Source organism: Corvus hawaiiensis, chromosome Z (assembly GCF_020740725.1).
Source record: "Corvus hawaiiensis isolate bCorHaw1 chromosome Z, bCorHaw1.pri.cur, whole genome shotgun sequence".
NCBI classification, from domain to species: Eukaryota; Metazoa; Chordata; class Aves; order Passeriformes; family Corvidae; genus Corvus; species Corvus hawaiiensis.
The window spans coordinates 53797562-53814650 of record NC_063255.1 but is presented as its reverse complement, the minus strand read 5'-3'; the positions used below and the strand labels follow the sequence as shown (position 1 = coordinate 53814650).

At 38.5% G+C, this 17089-nt stretch overlaps 1 protein-coding gene across 3 annotated transcripts in view; it reads left to right on the top strand.

Annotated features, from left to right (window-relative positions):
• Window positions 1–17089, top strand: part of CEMIP2 (cell migration inducing hyaluronidase 2) — a 51277-nt gene that overhangs the window by 17083 nt on the left and 17105 nt on the right. For 2 of the 3 annotated variants that reach the window (XM_048291316.1, XM_048291315.1), the window contains exons 3-11: window positions 672–812; window positions 1348–1909; window positions 5070–5239; window positions 6504–6692; window positions 9353–9522; window positions 12022–12231; window positions 12638–12843; window positions 13409–13478; window positions 16564–16692. In XM_048291316.1, coding sequence (XP_048147273.1) covers window positions 672–812; window positions 1348–1909; window positions 5070–5239; window positions 6504–6692; window positions 9353–9522; window positions 12022–12231; window positions 12638–12843; window positions 13409–13478; window positions 16564–16692 — 1847 coding nt within the window. Of the gene's footprint in view, window positions 1–671; window positions 813–1347; window positions 1910–5069; window positions 5240–6503; window positions 6693–9352; window positions 9523–12021; window positions 12232–12637; window positions 12844–13408; window positions 13479–16563; window positions 16693–17089 lie in introns of those variants that run through there. The other variant, XM_048291318.1, reaches the window with a different exon arrangement.

Here is a 17089-nt window from a genome sequence, read left to right as displayed (position 1 = left end):
GGATTGCCTGTGTCTCTGCTCTTGTGTAGTTTGTAGCCTGGTATTTAAGCTGACTTCCTGAGGGATACAAATGTTTAAGTTTAGACCCAAGTGTTCTATCTCCTGGGAAACTGCTCTAGGTAGTTAGGTTTTATACTAAGTATATTAAGGGTGTCTTGTCCCTCCTGCAAGCTTCCCCTTAAATAATGATTTGGATGCTTAAAAGTAAGAAGGGATTAGCCTTTCTGACACGGTTGAGACCTTGAGGAGGTGAGATTCTTAGATGCTTTACAACCATGTTAGTTATCCTAGTTAGTAGTGTAAGACTTCCAGTGCTCAGCATGGTTGCTCTGTGTCTGACTGCATTCCACTTATCTCTGCTCATCTACTACAGGTGATCCAGCAAGTAAGAAGAAAATCAGTTGGGGTTCAAAAGTATCTATGGTCAACAATGTGTGGTCAACAGTAGTTTAATTCGATAAAGGAATACCTTCCTACCCCTGAGACTTTAGCTATTTTTCAGGTGTCTTTTTGGCTATTCAAATACAATGACTGTAGTACTGAAACCACAGAAGGAGGTGGGAGTCCTTTGTGGGTGACTGACTCTTTCTTACTTGTGTTCATCCTAATGCTGCCTTGACTGATATGATGATGCTTGTTTTTTAAAAGTTGAATTTCACACTGTGTTGCAGAGAACTGTCCTGATCAGAACCCTCGCCTTAAAAACTGGAGCCCTGGAAAAGATCCTGAAAAACGAGTTACTATCAGAAAAGGGGATTTGTTTCGTCTGAACTCAGATGCTACAGTACACTCTGTAGTTATACAGGATGGAGGTATGAAATAGCAAGATGAACCTCTTGCTTCAGTGTTTGCATATTTTTCGCTTCTGTGATTACATAAAAATATGTTGAAACTTTATCTTGCAGCTTATTGACCAGTTCCCATGTTTTTTACTTTTCAGCCTGCTGCCAGGTCAGGTATATAATTCAAAAGATGAATAACCACTCTAGTATCTTTTCAGTGCAGCATTGGTGTAGTTTTCTGTGCAATATAGTAAAACAAGGTTGTTTAGTAGCCTTTCTGGTACTAAATCTGTTTGTCCTCCAATGGTAACTGTTGTATATTAGTAATCCTATCAAAAGGGCAGAAAAAAAACAGGAATAAACCAGCAAATTCTTAGAAAGATAAATCACAGTTGGTAGCAGTTACTTTCCCAAATACTCCTAAATACATGTAAGAACATAACAACTTAATTCATGGGTGTGAAAAATAAATCTGTAATTTTTCTGTTGTTGTTACTGCAGAACTTGGTTATTTGAGTCTTTCTGAATTTTGCTTTGATGTACAGAAATACTTCCTTTCCTTTAGGTTTACTTGTTTTTGGTGACGATAAAGAAGGTTCTAAAAATATTACCTTGAGAACTCGATTTATCCTGATAAAGGATGGTGGAATGCTTCATGTTGGAGCAGAGAAATGCCGCTACAAATCCAAAGCAACTATTATTTTGTATGGGAAGTCAAACGAAGGTGCTGATGTGCCAGAATTTGGCCAAAAATTTATTGGCGTGGGCCCTGAAGGAACGCTGGAGTTGCATGGGCACCAGAAGGTATCATGGACTCTTCTGTCAAAGACTGTATATTTCTCAGGGCTGGCCTATGGTCATTATACATTTAAAAAGAATTTTTCCCGAGGACTAAATGTTAGAGTGATCGATCAGGATACTGCAGAGGTTTTGGAAGTGCTGAAATTTGATACTCATGAATTTGCTGAAGAAAGCTTAAAACTCCAGAATTTACTGAGAAATGGACATCCTGGTCGCATTATTGCTATTGCTGTAGGAGATTCAGCTGCTAAAAATCTTCTGGAGGAAACCAGAGTGACTATTCAAAATCTTCTGGGAAGTAAGTTTGTCAGAGGATTAAGTTACAGGTAAGTAATTTATTTTCTCTTTTGTTCTGAGTGAAGATGACATGCAGATTCTCCTGTGGGGGATTTTATGAACTTTGACAGTTCATAAAGTATTCAGAGAATTCTTGTTGTTGTACACAGTGCTGCAGTAACAGTATTCAGTTAGCAGTACAGTGCAGAGACTGGTATCTGTGTGACAGACTTCATTACTTACTTGTAATTGCTTGCTTTCACTGTTCGTTATAGAAATTAAAACTGGGAGCAGCAAGGATTTTTTTTTTCTTGTTCTAAGACATGGATAGATAACAGTTGCTAGGTGAAGCTTTTAATTTGTATGACTTTGGAGGAGCAAGGAGTGGAACTAAATGATCTCTAAGGTCCCTTCCAACCCAAAACATTGTTTCTAAGGGTTGCTAATCCCAGGTATCGAACATCTTATTCATACTCCTGCACTGTTGAAATAAAAGTACCTTACCTCTCCATTGAGTTTTCAAAGGAACTGACCTGTAAAATTGTTTTGTAATTGAAATGCAGTTACAAGGTGTTTCTATATCTTTTGGCCATTCTTTTCAGTTGGTCAGGATTTGGATGGTGAGTCAGTAGAAGAGATAAAACAGGAATTATTACAGCAGGAAAGTTGTGCTCTTCATTTAATTGTTGCGAAGGCTTTTTGCAATGTGTGTTCTGAGCTTGGCTTTGTGCTGCAGAAGGTTGTCCACACTGCTCTGGGCAACACAAAGCAGTGTGCCCTGGGAGCCAAGAAGGGCAATGGCATCCTGGCTTGTATCAGCAATAGTGTGGCCAGCAGGACAGGGAGAGTTCTGTACTGGGCACTGATGAGGCCACACCTTGAGTCCTGTGTCCCGTTCTGGGCCCCTTACTACAATAAAGAGATTGATGTGCTGGCTTGAGTTGAGAGAAGGGCAACAGAGCTGCGGGAGGGTCTAGAATGTAAGTCTTGAGGAGCTGCTGAGGGAGCTGAGAGCGTTTAGCCTGGAGTAAAGGAGGTTCAGAGGAACCTTATTACTCTCTACAAGACAGGTAGGAGTTGGCCTCTTCTCCTAAGCAACCAGTGACAGAACAAGAGGATGCAACCTCAAGCTGTGTCAGGGGAGGTTTACAGTTGGACATCAGAGGAATTTCTTAATGGAAGGAGTTGTTAAGCATTTGAACAGATTGTCCAGGGAGATGGTGGAGTCATCATCCCTGGGGGTGTTCAGGAAACAACTGGATGTGGCACTTAGTGCTGTGGTGTAGGTGACGAGGTGGCCATTGGTCAAAGTTAGACTTGATGGTCTTAGAGGTATTTACCAGCCTAAACGATTCTGTGATTCCTGTGTTGGCAATACAAGTGAAAAGTATACCCAGTCTCCTAGCTGCCTGTCAGTCTGTTCTTCGTCTTCTATTGAGATGGTGTTGTATAACCTCTTTGTATTGTCCAGTGTTTTCCAGGAAATTGGTCACTTAGTTTTTCCATTCCATTCTTATCCCTCACTGTCCCCTGACATCTGGATTCCACTTAGTTTCCTCCCTGTGCTTTGGCAGAAGCGGGCTGGGTGTCAGTCAGGATGGCATGTTCTGACCCCAGTTCCTGTCAGGAGTACATTTGTATCCCTGGCTGTGTAAGCACAGGGGTGTGGGATGGAATGCTCTTGCTTCTGAAGCAGTTTGGCCAAAAGTGCCAAGACCTGGATGTCCTATAGTAGCATACCACTTCCTGAAAGCAGCAAAGCCTGTGTGGCTTCAGATTGTTCAGGTTGTGGTGCAGCCAGCCCAACCTGTCCTCAGAGGTGTAGGTTTCTGCCTGTGGCCTCTGCACCAGTTTGTCTGAAATGAGGAGCTTCTTCAACCTGTAACTGGGAAGAAGCAGCCTTTTTTCTTCTCTGCTGAACTGATTCTTGTCTGCTTTCCTTAGTCAGTAGACGCTCTGTAAGCACATAAAATTATTTTGTTCTGCAGTGGAAGATAGGTGAGAAGCTCTCCCTGATGGCTCACTCAGGAAAAGCAGGGTCATTTTCTTAAACCTCTAAAGCTAGTGAAAGGCAGCATGGAAGTGAGTACTCCATTACAGCCCTCTCCCCTTCTCCCTCTTCTGCAACACATGGAATGCAAAACATGCATCAAAATAATTTTATTTTAAATGTCACTATGTGAGATGTTCAGCTTGTTTGCTGTTGCTGCTGAAAAACTGGCTCAGTTATCTACTACTCCTGTGAACATGTTAACTCTAAATTTGGCCTTTTTGTCCCAATCAACAAAAACATCAAGAAGGGTTAAAATAAAGGCAGCTGGATTGAAGGTGGTTTTATTATCTGCCTTTGAATCAACCATTAGCAACAGACTGCAGTCCGGCTAGCTGACACTGTTTTCACTTGGAGTGAATGATTCAACTTTAATGATGCAAAATTGTCTGGCTTTTTAATAGATGATCTCGACGTCTTCCTTTGCACACATGGTTATGGCATGACAGAGCAGTAAAGGACAGCAAAATAAAGTTGTTTTTTTGAACTTAGTGGCAGCTTGCTGTGGTGTGTGGTTTGCTTTTAATTTCTAAACACTCACACATCAGTGATATCTTGTACAAAGGTTATGTAACAGCATGCATTTCCTTTTCTGGATGTGAGCATCCTGAAAGGTGCAAAAGCTATTGCCTGTCCAGCACTGGGGCAAACACCGGTGGCTGTTGTGGCTGTGTCCATCCCTCTTGGCCTGATGAAAATGTGGTCCACTGGAGTCCTGACTGCTCCTTTGGGGTGTTGCTGGCTGATGGCAAGGGTCTATGGCAGGAGCATTGGCACTGACTCCTGCTCTGCCTGTGCCCTGCTAAAGCTGTTTGGGAGTAGGATCCTGTGTGGCTTTTGTCACTCAGCTCTAGCGATTTGCTTTTGGAAAAATGTGTATCTTGTTGAATGTTTTACTAAAAATGTGTATGAAAGTCTTCTCCAGTAAGAGCTCTAGTATTTGCCAATTTGTGTATAGGACACCAAATCATTTTAAACTATTTTTCTCTGCAGTTAAGTTTGCCCATTTTCCTCTACATTTTGAAGTTGCATTTTAAAATTAGTTTGGAAGAGCAAGCAAAAGGGGTTTTTATGTCTTCTATGCTCCTTGTCTTTTCCCAGTTTTGTAAAGAATTTTTTAAGGGCCATTCTATTTAAACATTTACTTTTGATTTTCACAGGCAAGCCTGGGCTTTAGTTGGTGTCATAGGTGGTGGAAATTCTTCCTGTAATGAATCAGTGAGAAACTATGAAAACCACAGCACTGGTGGGAAAGCTCTTGCTCAGAAAGAGTTTTTCACAGTGGATGGTCAGAAGTTTGTTGTGAAAGCTTACAGCGAATGGAATGATGGTAGGAAAGTGTTCTGTGAAATCCTACAGTTGGGGGAAAAAAAAATACTTTATGTGCTTTTTTTTTTCACTAGAACTGCTGGTTGCAATTTAAATTTTTAGTACTGCTGTAAGTTGCATTTTCTTGCTATGGATGAAATAGGACGACACAGTTCTTCAGTACTACCTATTTTCTCACTGTTTGTATACAGTATGTGAGCAGCATAGTATTGTCTTAAATTTTAGTATATTTAGATAAAGGTAGGAGTCATGTAAGTTCTGAAACTTTTATTTTAGTAATTTGGCAGTCATGGATGTTTTAAATCTAAGCTTCTTAGATGTTGATTATAGTACTAAAAAAGAAAAAACTTAATGGAAGCCAGAAGAAATGTTTTATTCTTGTTACAATTTTCTATTGCTGTTAGAGTCCTGAACTTCAGACAGCTGTTCAGATACAAAGTTGAATCTGTGGTATAAAAAGCTAGAAGACTTGCCACTTGCTTGCTTTTATCCTTTATTCTTCTTTTTAAATTTAAGCTATCTTTGATCTGAGTTTTTATGGGTAATCATCTCTGTATGTTTTTAGAGTTACTGAATGCTACTGTGATTTCCTCAATTTTTTTATGGTACTCATGAATTTATTTGTTAAGTAGTTGAGCTATTTCGTACTACCCCTTTACTGTTCATTACAGCCCCATGAAAATATATGGACTTACATTTAAAAAAGAAATAATCTATCAAAATACATCTTTTACTTACTGGTGCTGTAGAATTAGGTTCAAGAGTTGGCAAAAGCAGCTGAACTTGGGCACATTCATCATAAGCTAATGAAATTCCATGTGTGTGTAATTTAGTCTGCCAAACTGTTCTATTAGTTGTGCTTAAAAAAGAAAGTCCTCTACTTTGTTTTCCAGGTCCTTGTTTACATCTGTACAGTTTCAAATGGCAAAAAAATGTCACTTGAAACAAGCAGAGGTAGCTGGACCTACAAATTAGTGCCATATGATACTAGGGTTTTTTGGGGAAAAAAAGACCAAAAAACCCCCAAACATAGGTTTTTCCTGTCACCATTAGTTCTGTCTTTTCCCTTTGTTTCATTTGAGATCCAATAGGTAAACAGGCTGTAAAGGCATCTCACACTGGCATGTTTGAGGTCAGAGTTGTACTTTAGAGGGTTTTGTGGCCTGCAAAATCTCATACATATTTTATTAGTATCACCTTGAGAATGGTTTCATATGAAGGTGAATATAATCTTATATTTGTTTCCTTTTCTTTTTTTTAATTAGGTGTCCCAATATCAGGCTTCCAGGTGGAAGCGGTGGGTGGAGTAGTACTGAACCTTCTGGATGATGTTAGTAGTTGGGAGCCTGGAGACAGGATTGTGGTTGCGAGCACAGACTATTCAATGTATCAGACAGAGGAATTCACCCTCCTTCCCTGCCCAGAGTGTAACAAGCATCAGGTTAAAGTCAAAGGTATGAGAGCAGTCACTGCATGAAGATCGGTGTGAAATATGTATTTGCTGCTGGACAGGCCCTTGCAGTGGAAGCAGTAAAGAGCAGCCTTTCTCCAGTTGCTGTATGGCTTTGTTGCCATATACACGGATGTGTAATTCTCTTTGCTATAAAGTGGCTCTGTGTGTCAGATCTGCCTCACAGCTCACCATGCTAACTTTTCTTTCTCATTTTTTCCCAGGCTCATTGAATGCCTTATTTTTTTTTTCCAATAGGGTTAGGCTTGTTTTCCTTCCCTGGCTCCTTTCTGTCTTTTCCCAAGTTCTCTTTATACATACTTGAATAGCTGTTGTGGTCATTACTGTTTCCCTTGCCTTTAGTGTCATTCTCATCTTTTGAACTGTTATCATTATAATTTTTTCTGTTGTTGTTAAAAAAGTAGAAGTAAAAGCAGGAAGAAAAAAAGAAAATTGCAGTCTTTGAACGTGTATCTTGTTTCTTTTTTTCTCCTTTTCCTCAGTCTCCTTTCTACCACCTCCCCAACAAAATGGTTATAAAGTAAGTGGTCCTTCCAAGATGCTGCTCTCACAGGATATCCCCGAGTACTTGCAATCTGTTTTTTCCTTTGGGTGTGATGCACAACTAAATGGTCATGCGTGTTGTTGACCATTTCCTTTTTATTATCTGAGTCATTCTGCTTGGCATCGCAAGAGTCTCCCAGGGGACTGGCTTGCCAGCTGTGCTGGCGTCTCTGTTTTCCTTCTGCTGCTCCACACCTGCTCCATGCTGCCGCCCTCCTCCTTGGCGTCCTCCAGCTTCTGGTCTGGAGCTTTACCTCTCACTCCTGGTGGGCTGCAGCATCAGTGCGTAGCACAAACTAATGCGTGTTGTTTCACAGTGTTAGTTTGCAGCAGCTCATGGGTGTTCTTCTCAATCCGGTTTTGCCCCGTTAATTTCTTCACAGTGCAACTTCCTCTTCTTTAAACTGCTCTTCTCCTTCTTCATTCTCGAAAGTTTTCTGTCAATGCCCTCAGACTTCCCTGCCCACCTGTGCCTTAAGGGACTGTCAGTCTGTCTGCCTTTCTGGCAGTGAAATTTGCTTTTCACACATTTGTTAGCATGGTTCACATATGTTTTACTGCACTGAGAAGTCTCGCGTATGAAAAAAGCATATCTGCATTTACCTTATTATACATCAGAGAATACGCATTTGAGTGAAGCTGCAGAGCTAGCTTAGTGCTATTGAACGTGATATTTCCTCAGCTTCGTTCTTAAGTGTCATGTTGTATGTTTTAGTTTGCACAGTGTTTTAAAGAGCAAACTTAACTTGAAGATTGCAGTATGAAATTTAAGGTTTTTGTCACCACTGAATAGTGTGTGTGTAGACTATTTCATCTTGAAAATCATGTGCTGTGAAAAAGTAGCTGCTTTTAAAGGTTAAAAAAAAAAACATTTTCACAAGATTTACAATATGGCATAAAATACAAAATCTTGCCTTTTTTTTTTTTTTTTTGGAAAGTAAATCCTAGCTAAACTATTAAAAAGATATTAAAGGAGGTAAACTTGCAGTCAGCTTGCCCGTTTCAGGTTCTTTGCCACCCTCAATAAAGTTTTCTTTGTCATAGTAATATATACAGTTTTAAAAATTCCCATGCCACCCTACATATTTGTTCCACAAAGAATGAATTTTCTGTGTAATGGTAAACTTGACAAGCTGAAGAATGTGCTGTCTTGAAATTATTTCATGCATTGTTTTGCTAGGTTTTTAGCTGGTTTCACCTTTTTGTAGAAGGAAAACTAAAAAGTATTGTGTTGTGGGAGCCCTAGTTGCTCTTTCTTCACTGGTTTACTGACTTGCTAGTCAAATATAGGGGTAAAACAATAGTTAAGCCTTAGGGAGAGGAATGCAGACATCTCTTGTCTTTTTAAACCCTCAGCAGCAGATACAGAGTTGGTATAACTCTTAGTTCTTCTTCATATTGTGAAGTTTAGGCTTGTATCATTTTTTTTTAAGCCTTGAAAAGATGGTGATAGTCTGTATTCAGGGTATCATTAAATGCATAAATGCATTTTTTAAGGTTTACAGAATCAGATTTTTTTCTCAGTTTAAATAAGAAATTGGTTGGGGTTTTGAAGAAGAGTGTAAAACCTGATTATCTTCTTTTTCCTAATTTTGAGTTTATGCATCTTCAGAATAGCTATCTAAGAAAGAGGAAATTTTAGGAAAGCAAGTCCTTTTTTCTTTTAGGAGGGAGGAATACAGCATTTTCAAACAGTGTTTTGGCTTCACTTTCAGTTCTTAATTTGTCTTTGAAACAGATTAAGCAGACAGCATCTTTCTTCTTTTAAAGCAAGTCTGCATCTGTGTTTCACTAAAAGTTTGATACATTGGATTAATTTCAACTCTTCTTTGTTTTTTTCCCCTTCTGTTCACAAACTATTTGATAGAAATTGAGATGCACTTGCAAATAAAATGCTGATATTTTTTGAGGATTAGTTTCTTATTAAAATGAAAAATACCATAAGAAAAGCTAAAAGGGAACAGCATGTTAAGGAGGAGGAACACATGGGTTTTGTTGCCGCAGTTAGCTTGTTTATTTATATAAGTTGATTCTGGTTTTAATCAGTGGTGACTTTTTTTCTTTCTTTTTCCCCCCACTTCAAAACTTGTTGTTGGACAGAAAACCCTCAGTTTCCTCATGTAGGAGAAGTAATTGATGGAGTGGACATGAGAGCAGAAGTTGGAGTTCTTACAAGAAACATCCTAATAAAGGGGGAGACAGAAAATACCTGCTATCGTGAAAAGGAGTGTCAGTTCTTCAGTTATGATACATTTGGTGGACATATCAAGGTCTGAAAAACATTTTAAATTGACTTTGTCATATAAAGGCATATTAAGCACAAAAAGATGAATGTTAAACTTTAAGGGATTTGAAAACTCACTATCAATTCGTTCAATTGCTTTGTGTGGAAATGACTTTGTTCTCAGCTTTCCCCAAATTAGATTTAACTCATCAAGACTTAGTCTGCAGAAGGAAGGGGTATAATGCACAAACTGTTCTAGAAATGCCCAGCAGGTGTTGTAAAGTTGTATGGCAGGGATTAAACTGTACAAGTGACATCCATGCATGTGCATCCTATAACATTACAGAATAAAGCTTGATCTCCCTTGTATCTCTCTTCCTTCCTTTCACTGCCTTCCTGCTTCCCCAGGTGATGAGCATTGAATCCTAAAGATCTGTCTCATCTGAGGTGAGCACTAGAGAGGCATGGAAAAGGAAGAAACTGACTTGTACCATGGGTTTTTATATTTAGTTTCTTAAAAATCTGAAAGTACTAAGGTTATGTAAAGGAAACTGCTTCTAATTTATTGTTTATGAATATAAACTAAGCTGAGAGAAAGTAGTGTTATAGAAACTAGTATTTAAAGTTGCATTCACTTATATTTTTAGATGAAAGATTTGAACAGCAGTGCTTCACTGATGCTAAAGAAGTTTGAGGCCTCAAATTTTAATTGCAAATATATTTGTGCTCATTATGTGGTCATCGCAGTTTAAATCTCTTTCTAATGTATTTGCATACAGATTTTAGTTTCGTAGTGGTGGACATAAGAGTGGGAAAGAAAATAAGCCCTTGCCTACTATGTGGCAGCTTTTGTTTTGTGGAAAAAAGTAGGTGGACTCAAGGCACCTTTTATATTCATATAACGTAATGAAAGAAGATAATGACAAGCTGTGAATCTTGCAAAGTGTGACCTTGATTGCCACAAAAGTGTAGATACAGCAGACCTTCAGTTGGCTGGAAGGTAGAAAACAAAAATTTTGGCTCATCAAAGTTAAATTGTTCCCAGGAGACTGTTCTGAGTAGTGAGTGTTTGCTGCCAAACCTAGACTTCAGCACAAAAATGAAAGCATTTTTGGCTTATGCTAATCTTACATGCTCAAGCAGAGGGATCCTTGACGTTAAGAAATGTAATAGCTTTTGAACATCCTGGATTTCCTACTGTCACTAGCACAGTAGCCTAAAGGGGGCTTAGTGGCAGTGAGGAGAGGCATTGGTTTGCAATTTTGGTGCTTTTCAATACTAAGCTAGAGATGAGGGATGCCTGGTTTTGACCATCCCTCTTTATGTTAGGCATGCAAACCCTAAGAGTTCAATTAGAGGAGGAGGAAAAAAATACTACTGATTTCCCTAGAGGACACAGTACATATGAAAATTGGTATTTTTGATAAATACTCAGTATAGGTAAGTTAATGAAATGAAGTTACAAAAAAAAAAGAAGTGAGGGTTTGTTTTGGTTCAGTTTCTGGTTTTTTTGTTTGTGTGATTTTTTTCTTTTCCCCCCCTTATGTTAGCTTCTTGCAGTTTAACTGTTGCACTTGGTTTATGCTTTCATAGCAGGTTAGGTGGAAGAAAATGCTTTCTCTTTCCTGCATTACTGGTACAACCCCATTATGATTTTACTTCATACATGGTAACTTTACTGTGAAGTTGTATGATTGTGAGGTAATTTCGTATATATTCCTTAATAAAGATGTTTCTCTGGAGCGCTGTGTCCAGTTTGGGGTTCCCATTGCAACAAAAAAGTAGATGCACTGGGGTGTGTCCAGAAAAGGTGGTGTATGGCAGTATGTGGTGGTGAGTGACGGGGAGCTGAGAGGAGGGATCTTGTTGCTGCCTTCAGGTACTGGTGAGGGTTCAGAACAGCCACAGCAGTCCTTGGAGGTGCACGGTGATATGACAGGAGGCAATGGGACCAGGCTTAAAGAAGGCAAATAATGCTCACATGCTGGGGAAGTGAAAGGATAGAACCAACTGACATCATGAGCATCTCTGTGACTGGAGGTATTTTCTGAGCAGTGTGCGGAGCAGCTGTCTTATGAAGCTGACCCAGCACCGAGCTCTCAACTGGACTAGATATCTCAACATGTTCCTGCATTATTCTGTGGTTTTTATCCAGCCAAGCCCGTCCCAGGTGGACTGTGCTGGTGCAGCTTCATTACAGACACATCCAGATGTGAGTGACTTCTGTTTGGTTGTACCTGTAAGGATATTTAACGTGCCACTTGGTAAAGACCAAACAGTAAAGTGTGGCAATATGTCTGGTGAAAATGCCTCTGTTTTAGCCACGTGGAGATTTAAATTTGAAATTTATTTATGAAGGATGCAGTTTTTGTGAGGCATCTTGTAGAGCAATACAGTAATGTTTGTTCTAACTTTTGTTATGGCCTGTGACAACTGTGTACATCTAGCTCCTGTACATCTGGGGTAGATGATGTATTAATTTAAAATTTCCATTGGTTAAAAAGCAAATAATTGGTTGTTCACTCGGGACTTCATTTTTTTTTAGATTTTGAAGAATTTTACATCTGTTCATCTCTCCTATGTGGAATTGAAGCAAATGGGCCAGCAACAGATTGGAAGTTACCCTGTTCACTTTCACCTCTGTGGGGATGTGGATGAAAAAGGAGGATATACTTATAAAACTTATCTGGAAGGTCTTTCCATTCATCACTGTTTTTCCAGATGTGTGACTGTTCATGCAACTAATGGTTTGCTGGTAGGTGCAAGGAGAGTAAAACGTACTGTGTTGAAATAAATGTTATGAAGAGTATTTAGACACCAACATAATCCCATCCCTTCTGCAAATCCAAGGCTCAGCAATGGTTTTCTTACTTCAGTGAAAAAAAAAACTACTGCTAACAGTATTTTAACAGTTCTCACCATTCTGATTTTTCAGATTCTTACAGCAGCTAGCTGTAAGACAGCTGTAAGGCAGCTAAGCTCTCCAGACATAGCAGTGTGTTTGTAAGGGATAAATAAAACTATGTGCTTGAATCATCTGAGCTGCTGATACTGAAACTTCACTCTGCAGCTGTGCCAAGACAGTAAAACTAGATGGTATTTGTCAAATAAATCTCAGTAAGTGCTGTTACTACTGACATAATGAACTTGTATTTCTGCAGATAAAGGACACCATTGGCTATGACACACTAGGTCACTGTTTCTTCATAGAAGATGGCATTGAACAGAGGAATACTTTGTTCCACAACCTTGGGCTAGTCACAAAACCAGGCACTCTTTTACCTACAGACAGAAACAGCAGCATGTGTATTGGGATTAGGGATAAGGTATATGGAAATTATGTTCCAGTGCCAGCCACAGACTGCATGTGAGTATGTCACGGTGAAAAAGTAAAACCCAACCAGCGACAGCAGTTAAACTGCTGGTGGCCTCTTGACAAAATACAGATGGAAACATTTTTATCTATAATTTAATGACTGTAGTCCACATAGTATTGGTATTTAAAAAATAGTAATAAAAATTAGCATTTAGTCTTCAATAAAAGAAAAAAAATTGGTTTATAGGAATGTTGTTGTTTCGTATGATACTTGGGGCCTTAAAAGTCTATTGAACATTTTCACTGCTGCATAAATGCATATTCCCAAGCTATTGCCACTGTTTTTTCTGAATACTACTTATTTCTTGTGAAAGCTTCTTAAAACAGTTTATCATTGCATGGGATATCTGCACAACATTAAGTACAATACTGTGCACTGAACTAAAAAAAGGGCAATTTTGACTTGTAGATGTGGGAGGTTTTGTGATTTTTATTTTGAATGTGAAGTAGTTACTTCATCAGTTTAGCTTTTTCTGATGTGCTTATGAAAAAGGGGAGATATTTCTGTTGGAGCTAGAGGTTTTCTGTAGTAACTTGTTTCTGAATAATATTTCAGGGCTGTTTCAACATTCTGGATTTCTCATCCCAACAATCATCTTATAAATAATGCAGCAGCAGGCTCACAGGTGAGGCGTGTGGGTGTAATTCATGACAAACTGCTCATGTTACTGGCATTTGTAAAATCTGTAACATGTACTGCCAGATATACATATATTTTTCTTTTTTTATATATGAATTTTTTTATCTTTGGCAGTGTATTGGCATTGAAAGTGGAGGATGTGTCTAGATGTGCATTTAAGAGATGCCAGAAATCTTCATTGTCGCTGGAACAGAGGCTATCTGAGGAGATCTCTTCTTCTTTGTAGTTAATAGACCTTACAGTAGTTATCGATGCGTATATGTAGAAATCCTTTTATTTTCACAGAACTGATGCATTTCATACTGAGTCTTCTGTGTTTTCTGTAGGTTGTCATGAGTTTAGTGACAGCTCTGCAAGAGCTGTAGTCAGTGGAATGAAAACTGACTACAAAAAGGTGTTCATTGTGTAAGAAACAGCTAAAACACTTCTTTTTCTGTTAGTGGTTAGTCAGTTGTTTCCACCCAGTGACTGCTGATACGGTTTTGCTTGTTCTGAACATTGTATTAGTTCAAGTATCTTGCCATAGCTGCCTGTGAAGTAAAGCTCTGTACATATAGTGGAGGAGGGGACTGGAGTCTGTTCTATATTGGGTGAGAGGCTGAGATATGTAAGGTTTTTAACTGGATTTTTCTGAAGAGATCAGTCGGAATAGAAAACAGGAAATGTTGTTAGTTGTTGTTGCAAAGGCTCCAATGTTGGAAGAGTAGGAGCCTGTGTGTTCTTAGCCACAGATAACATTTATCTCTAACAGACAGCATTTATATAAATAGGTAATTTATTTATTAACAGATAACTGTTATTTATAAATAGAATATCAAAATACTTAACTGAGTTGAAATAACTAGAGTATTAAAAAAACTAGAAAATTTTATTCTGCTTTTTGTGTGGTCTAACTTTTGTTGCTTTTATTGTTGTGAGTTTGTTTCTGTCTGTTATGACAAACTTTGCTATTTGACTGTTTCCCACTAGGAAGGATCTGGATGCACCTACCAAATTAAACTAGTTCTTTTCTGGCCAGCAGAATGTTTTTCTATTTCGCCTGCTTTATGTAATATACCTAGTTTAGGCATTGCCTAAAATTAAAGGCTAAAGCTAAGTTAAACAGCTTCTTTGATCTGGTGCTTAAGTCCTGCAAGGTTTTTTTCTGCCTATGTAGCTCATCCCAGTAGATGTCCCAATATGGTCCAAGCCTACACAGGAACGTAGCCCTCATGTCGTACAGGGCCATGGCACTGGTAGCCTTGGTTGTGCCCGAGTCTGCTGACGAGCCAGACTATGAAAATCCTGCTCCTCACACGCCGCGAGGCATGGATTCATGATGCGTCAATATAACACCAATTAACATAATACCGACTGTGACTTGGGTGGACAGGCCACCCTTACTTAACCCGGAGAAGGTGCATATACGTGTGGGTATGCTCATAAAATAGCAGGATGTGCCTGACAGGAGCAAAAAAACTGAAAAAACTTTTGTCTGTTGCAAAGTTTAGCCGCTCTGATACACCTCCCTTGCATGGATGTAAACTCATTAGGAAAAAGGGACCACAGCTTGCTGTGTTTCAAAAACAGTATAATTCAACTGTGTTCATACAAACTCTGCACTATAGAGCTTTTGCTGGTATAAACTAGGGCAATTCACAACAAAATAATTCCATTCCTCCCCCAGGTCCTTTATTATGCAGTTAAGCCTATTGTAAGGCTGTATAGGCAATAGATGTTTCTTTTGTTTTTGTGCATATGAGACAATAGGTGTTTCTTTTGTTTTTGTGCGTATGAGAGAAGAGAAAAAAACGACCCCTTTTTCATATTTCTGAATGCTTGCAGATGCTTAAACAGCTTTTAAGTTTGTCTAAGTCTATTTTTCAAGCATCAGGGGGTGTTTTGGATAAAATTAACTTGAGTCTGCCAAGCACAGATCTGTACTTAATTATATGTGAGGTAAGATTTTTTGGTATTTTTATTAATGGAACATCCATATTTGCTTTGTAATGGTTAATCACCAGAAACGTCAGTGCATCATCATTACACACTGGGATGGGAATGTTACTGTAAAGTAGATTTTCCAGTACTGCTTGGAAAATTAGTATATTCTTGGAATGAAATGCATGAAATCTTTTAAGCCAGGGTGAATTTGCTTTATCCATGTTTCTTGAAAAGGTTGATGACTGTTTCTCATGAGATGGAGTACTCTGTGTCTTTAGCTACCATTTAACCCTTTAATGTGCTTTGTTGGGTGATTTTTTTTTTTTTAAGGGCACACAGCCTGTGGTCAGGCACAATTTTTCGTGTCTGTAGGTGTCTGCTGTGCAGGTGTTGTCATGATGTCACCTCTTGAGAACACAGATGTATGGGTGTAACTCATGACAAGCTGCTTATGTCACTGAAAGGGACATTTTGTGGGTCTCATTTAGCAGATAAATCTAGCTTCTTTAAGAGCAGAGATATTAAAGTATAGAAAATGAACAGAGACTAAAATTATTACTGCATGTTATTGGCACAGTGCCCCGAACTGGCCAGATTTCTTGATGTGCTTTTGTTCTGTCTTCTGAAAGCTCTTGTGGGTTTTTTTGGCTGTGCCATTTAAATTTTCATGGGAGCAAGGATGAACCAACCTTAACAGACTGGAACAATAAGGAGAGGAGGAATTATTTTGAGTATCTTACTGTGAATAATATTCTCTACTAGTAAAGGAAAATCTAGTGTGTGGGATGGCATAACTGAAATACAAAAGTTACATTAACTTGGACACTTTTCTGCTTTGAAATACTAGATATGTGGTGTTAAAGAGCTTCACTGAGAAGTAAAACACTTTTTAGTTCATGTTGTCCACTAGAATATAGCCTTATTTGCAAAATCCCACTTTTTCACTGATTAAATAGTTGTTTGGAGACTTTATTTTAAAAATATATATTCCATTGGGTGCACTTCTATTGGACTATGTTTTTATTTGCTTCTTTACTGAAAATATCCAAGTTCAACTTATTGTACACTTTTTCTGTGCATAGATGTATCAGCACCAATAGTAGTATCAGAATCACTTACAAGTAATATTATTCTCTCCTCTCTTGCAGGATGCTGGAATATGGTATTTGTTCCACAGGGTTGCTACAGGAGATTCTCATAGTTTAGCCATTGAAACCAAATCAGAGCTTACACCTCTAGGAATCTTCTATAACAACAGGGTTCATTCTAATTTTAAGGTAATGTAGTATGTTATTTAAAAAAAAAAGTGAAGTTTTTATTTCTCAGTATTCTATATTAGAACTTGTCTGTTTGCATTTTAAGCTGATTAGGAGAGAGTTTGTGCTGTGTTTGAACTTTACTGTAGAACAATTTATAATCAGTGTGGGTGTATTTTCTAGTTGCATTTTGAGTATTCGCTGTTTCAGATCCTTGTAAGATACAAACAACTAAAATCAATTAATACTTCTAATAAAATACTTTTTCTCTGAAGTAGCATTTCAGATGCTATTCTTTATAGCTTTGTTTCCTACTCTGAAGAAAGCTGATCCTTGAAGAATCAAAGTTTATTATAGTAAGGATTCATCTAGTAGCTTGCTACAGTAGCTCCAACTTCTTTTTCTGAGTCTCCAGTGT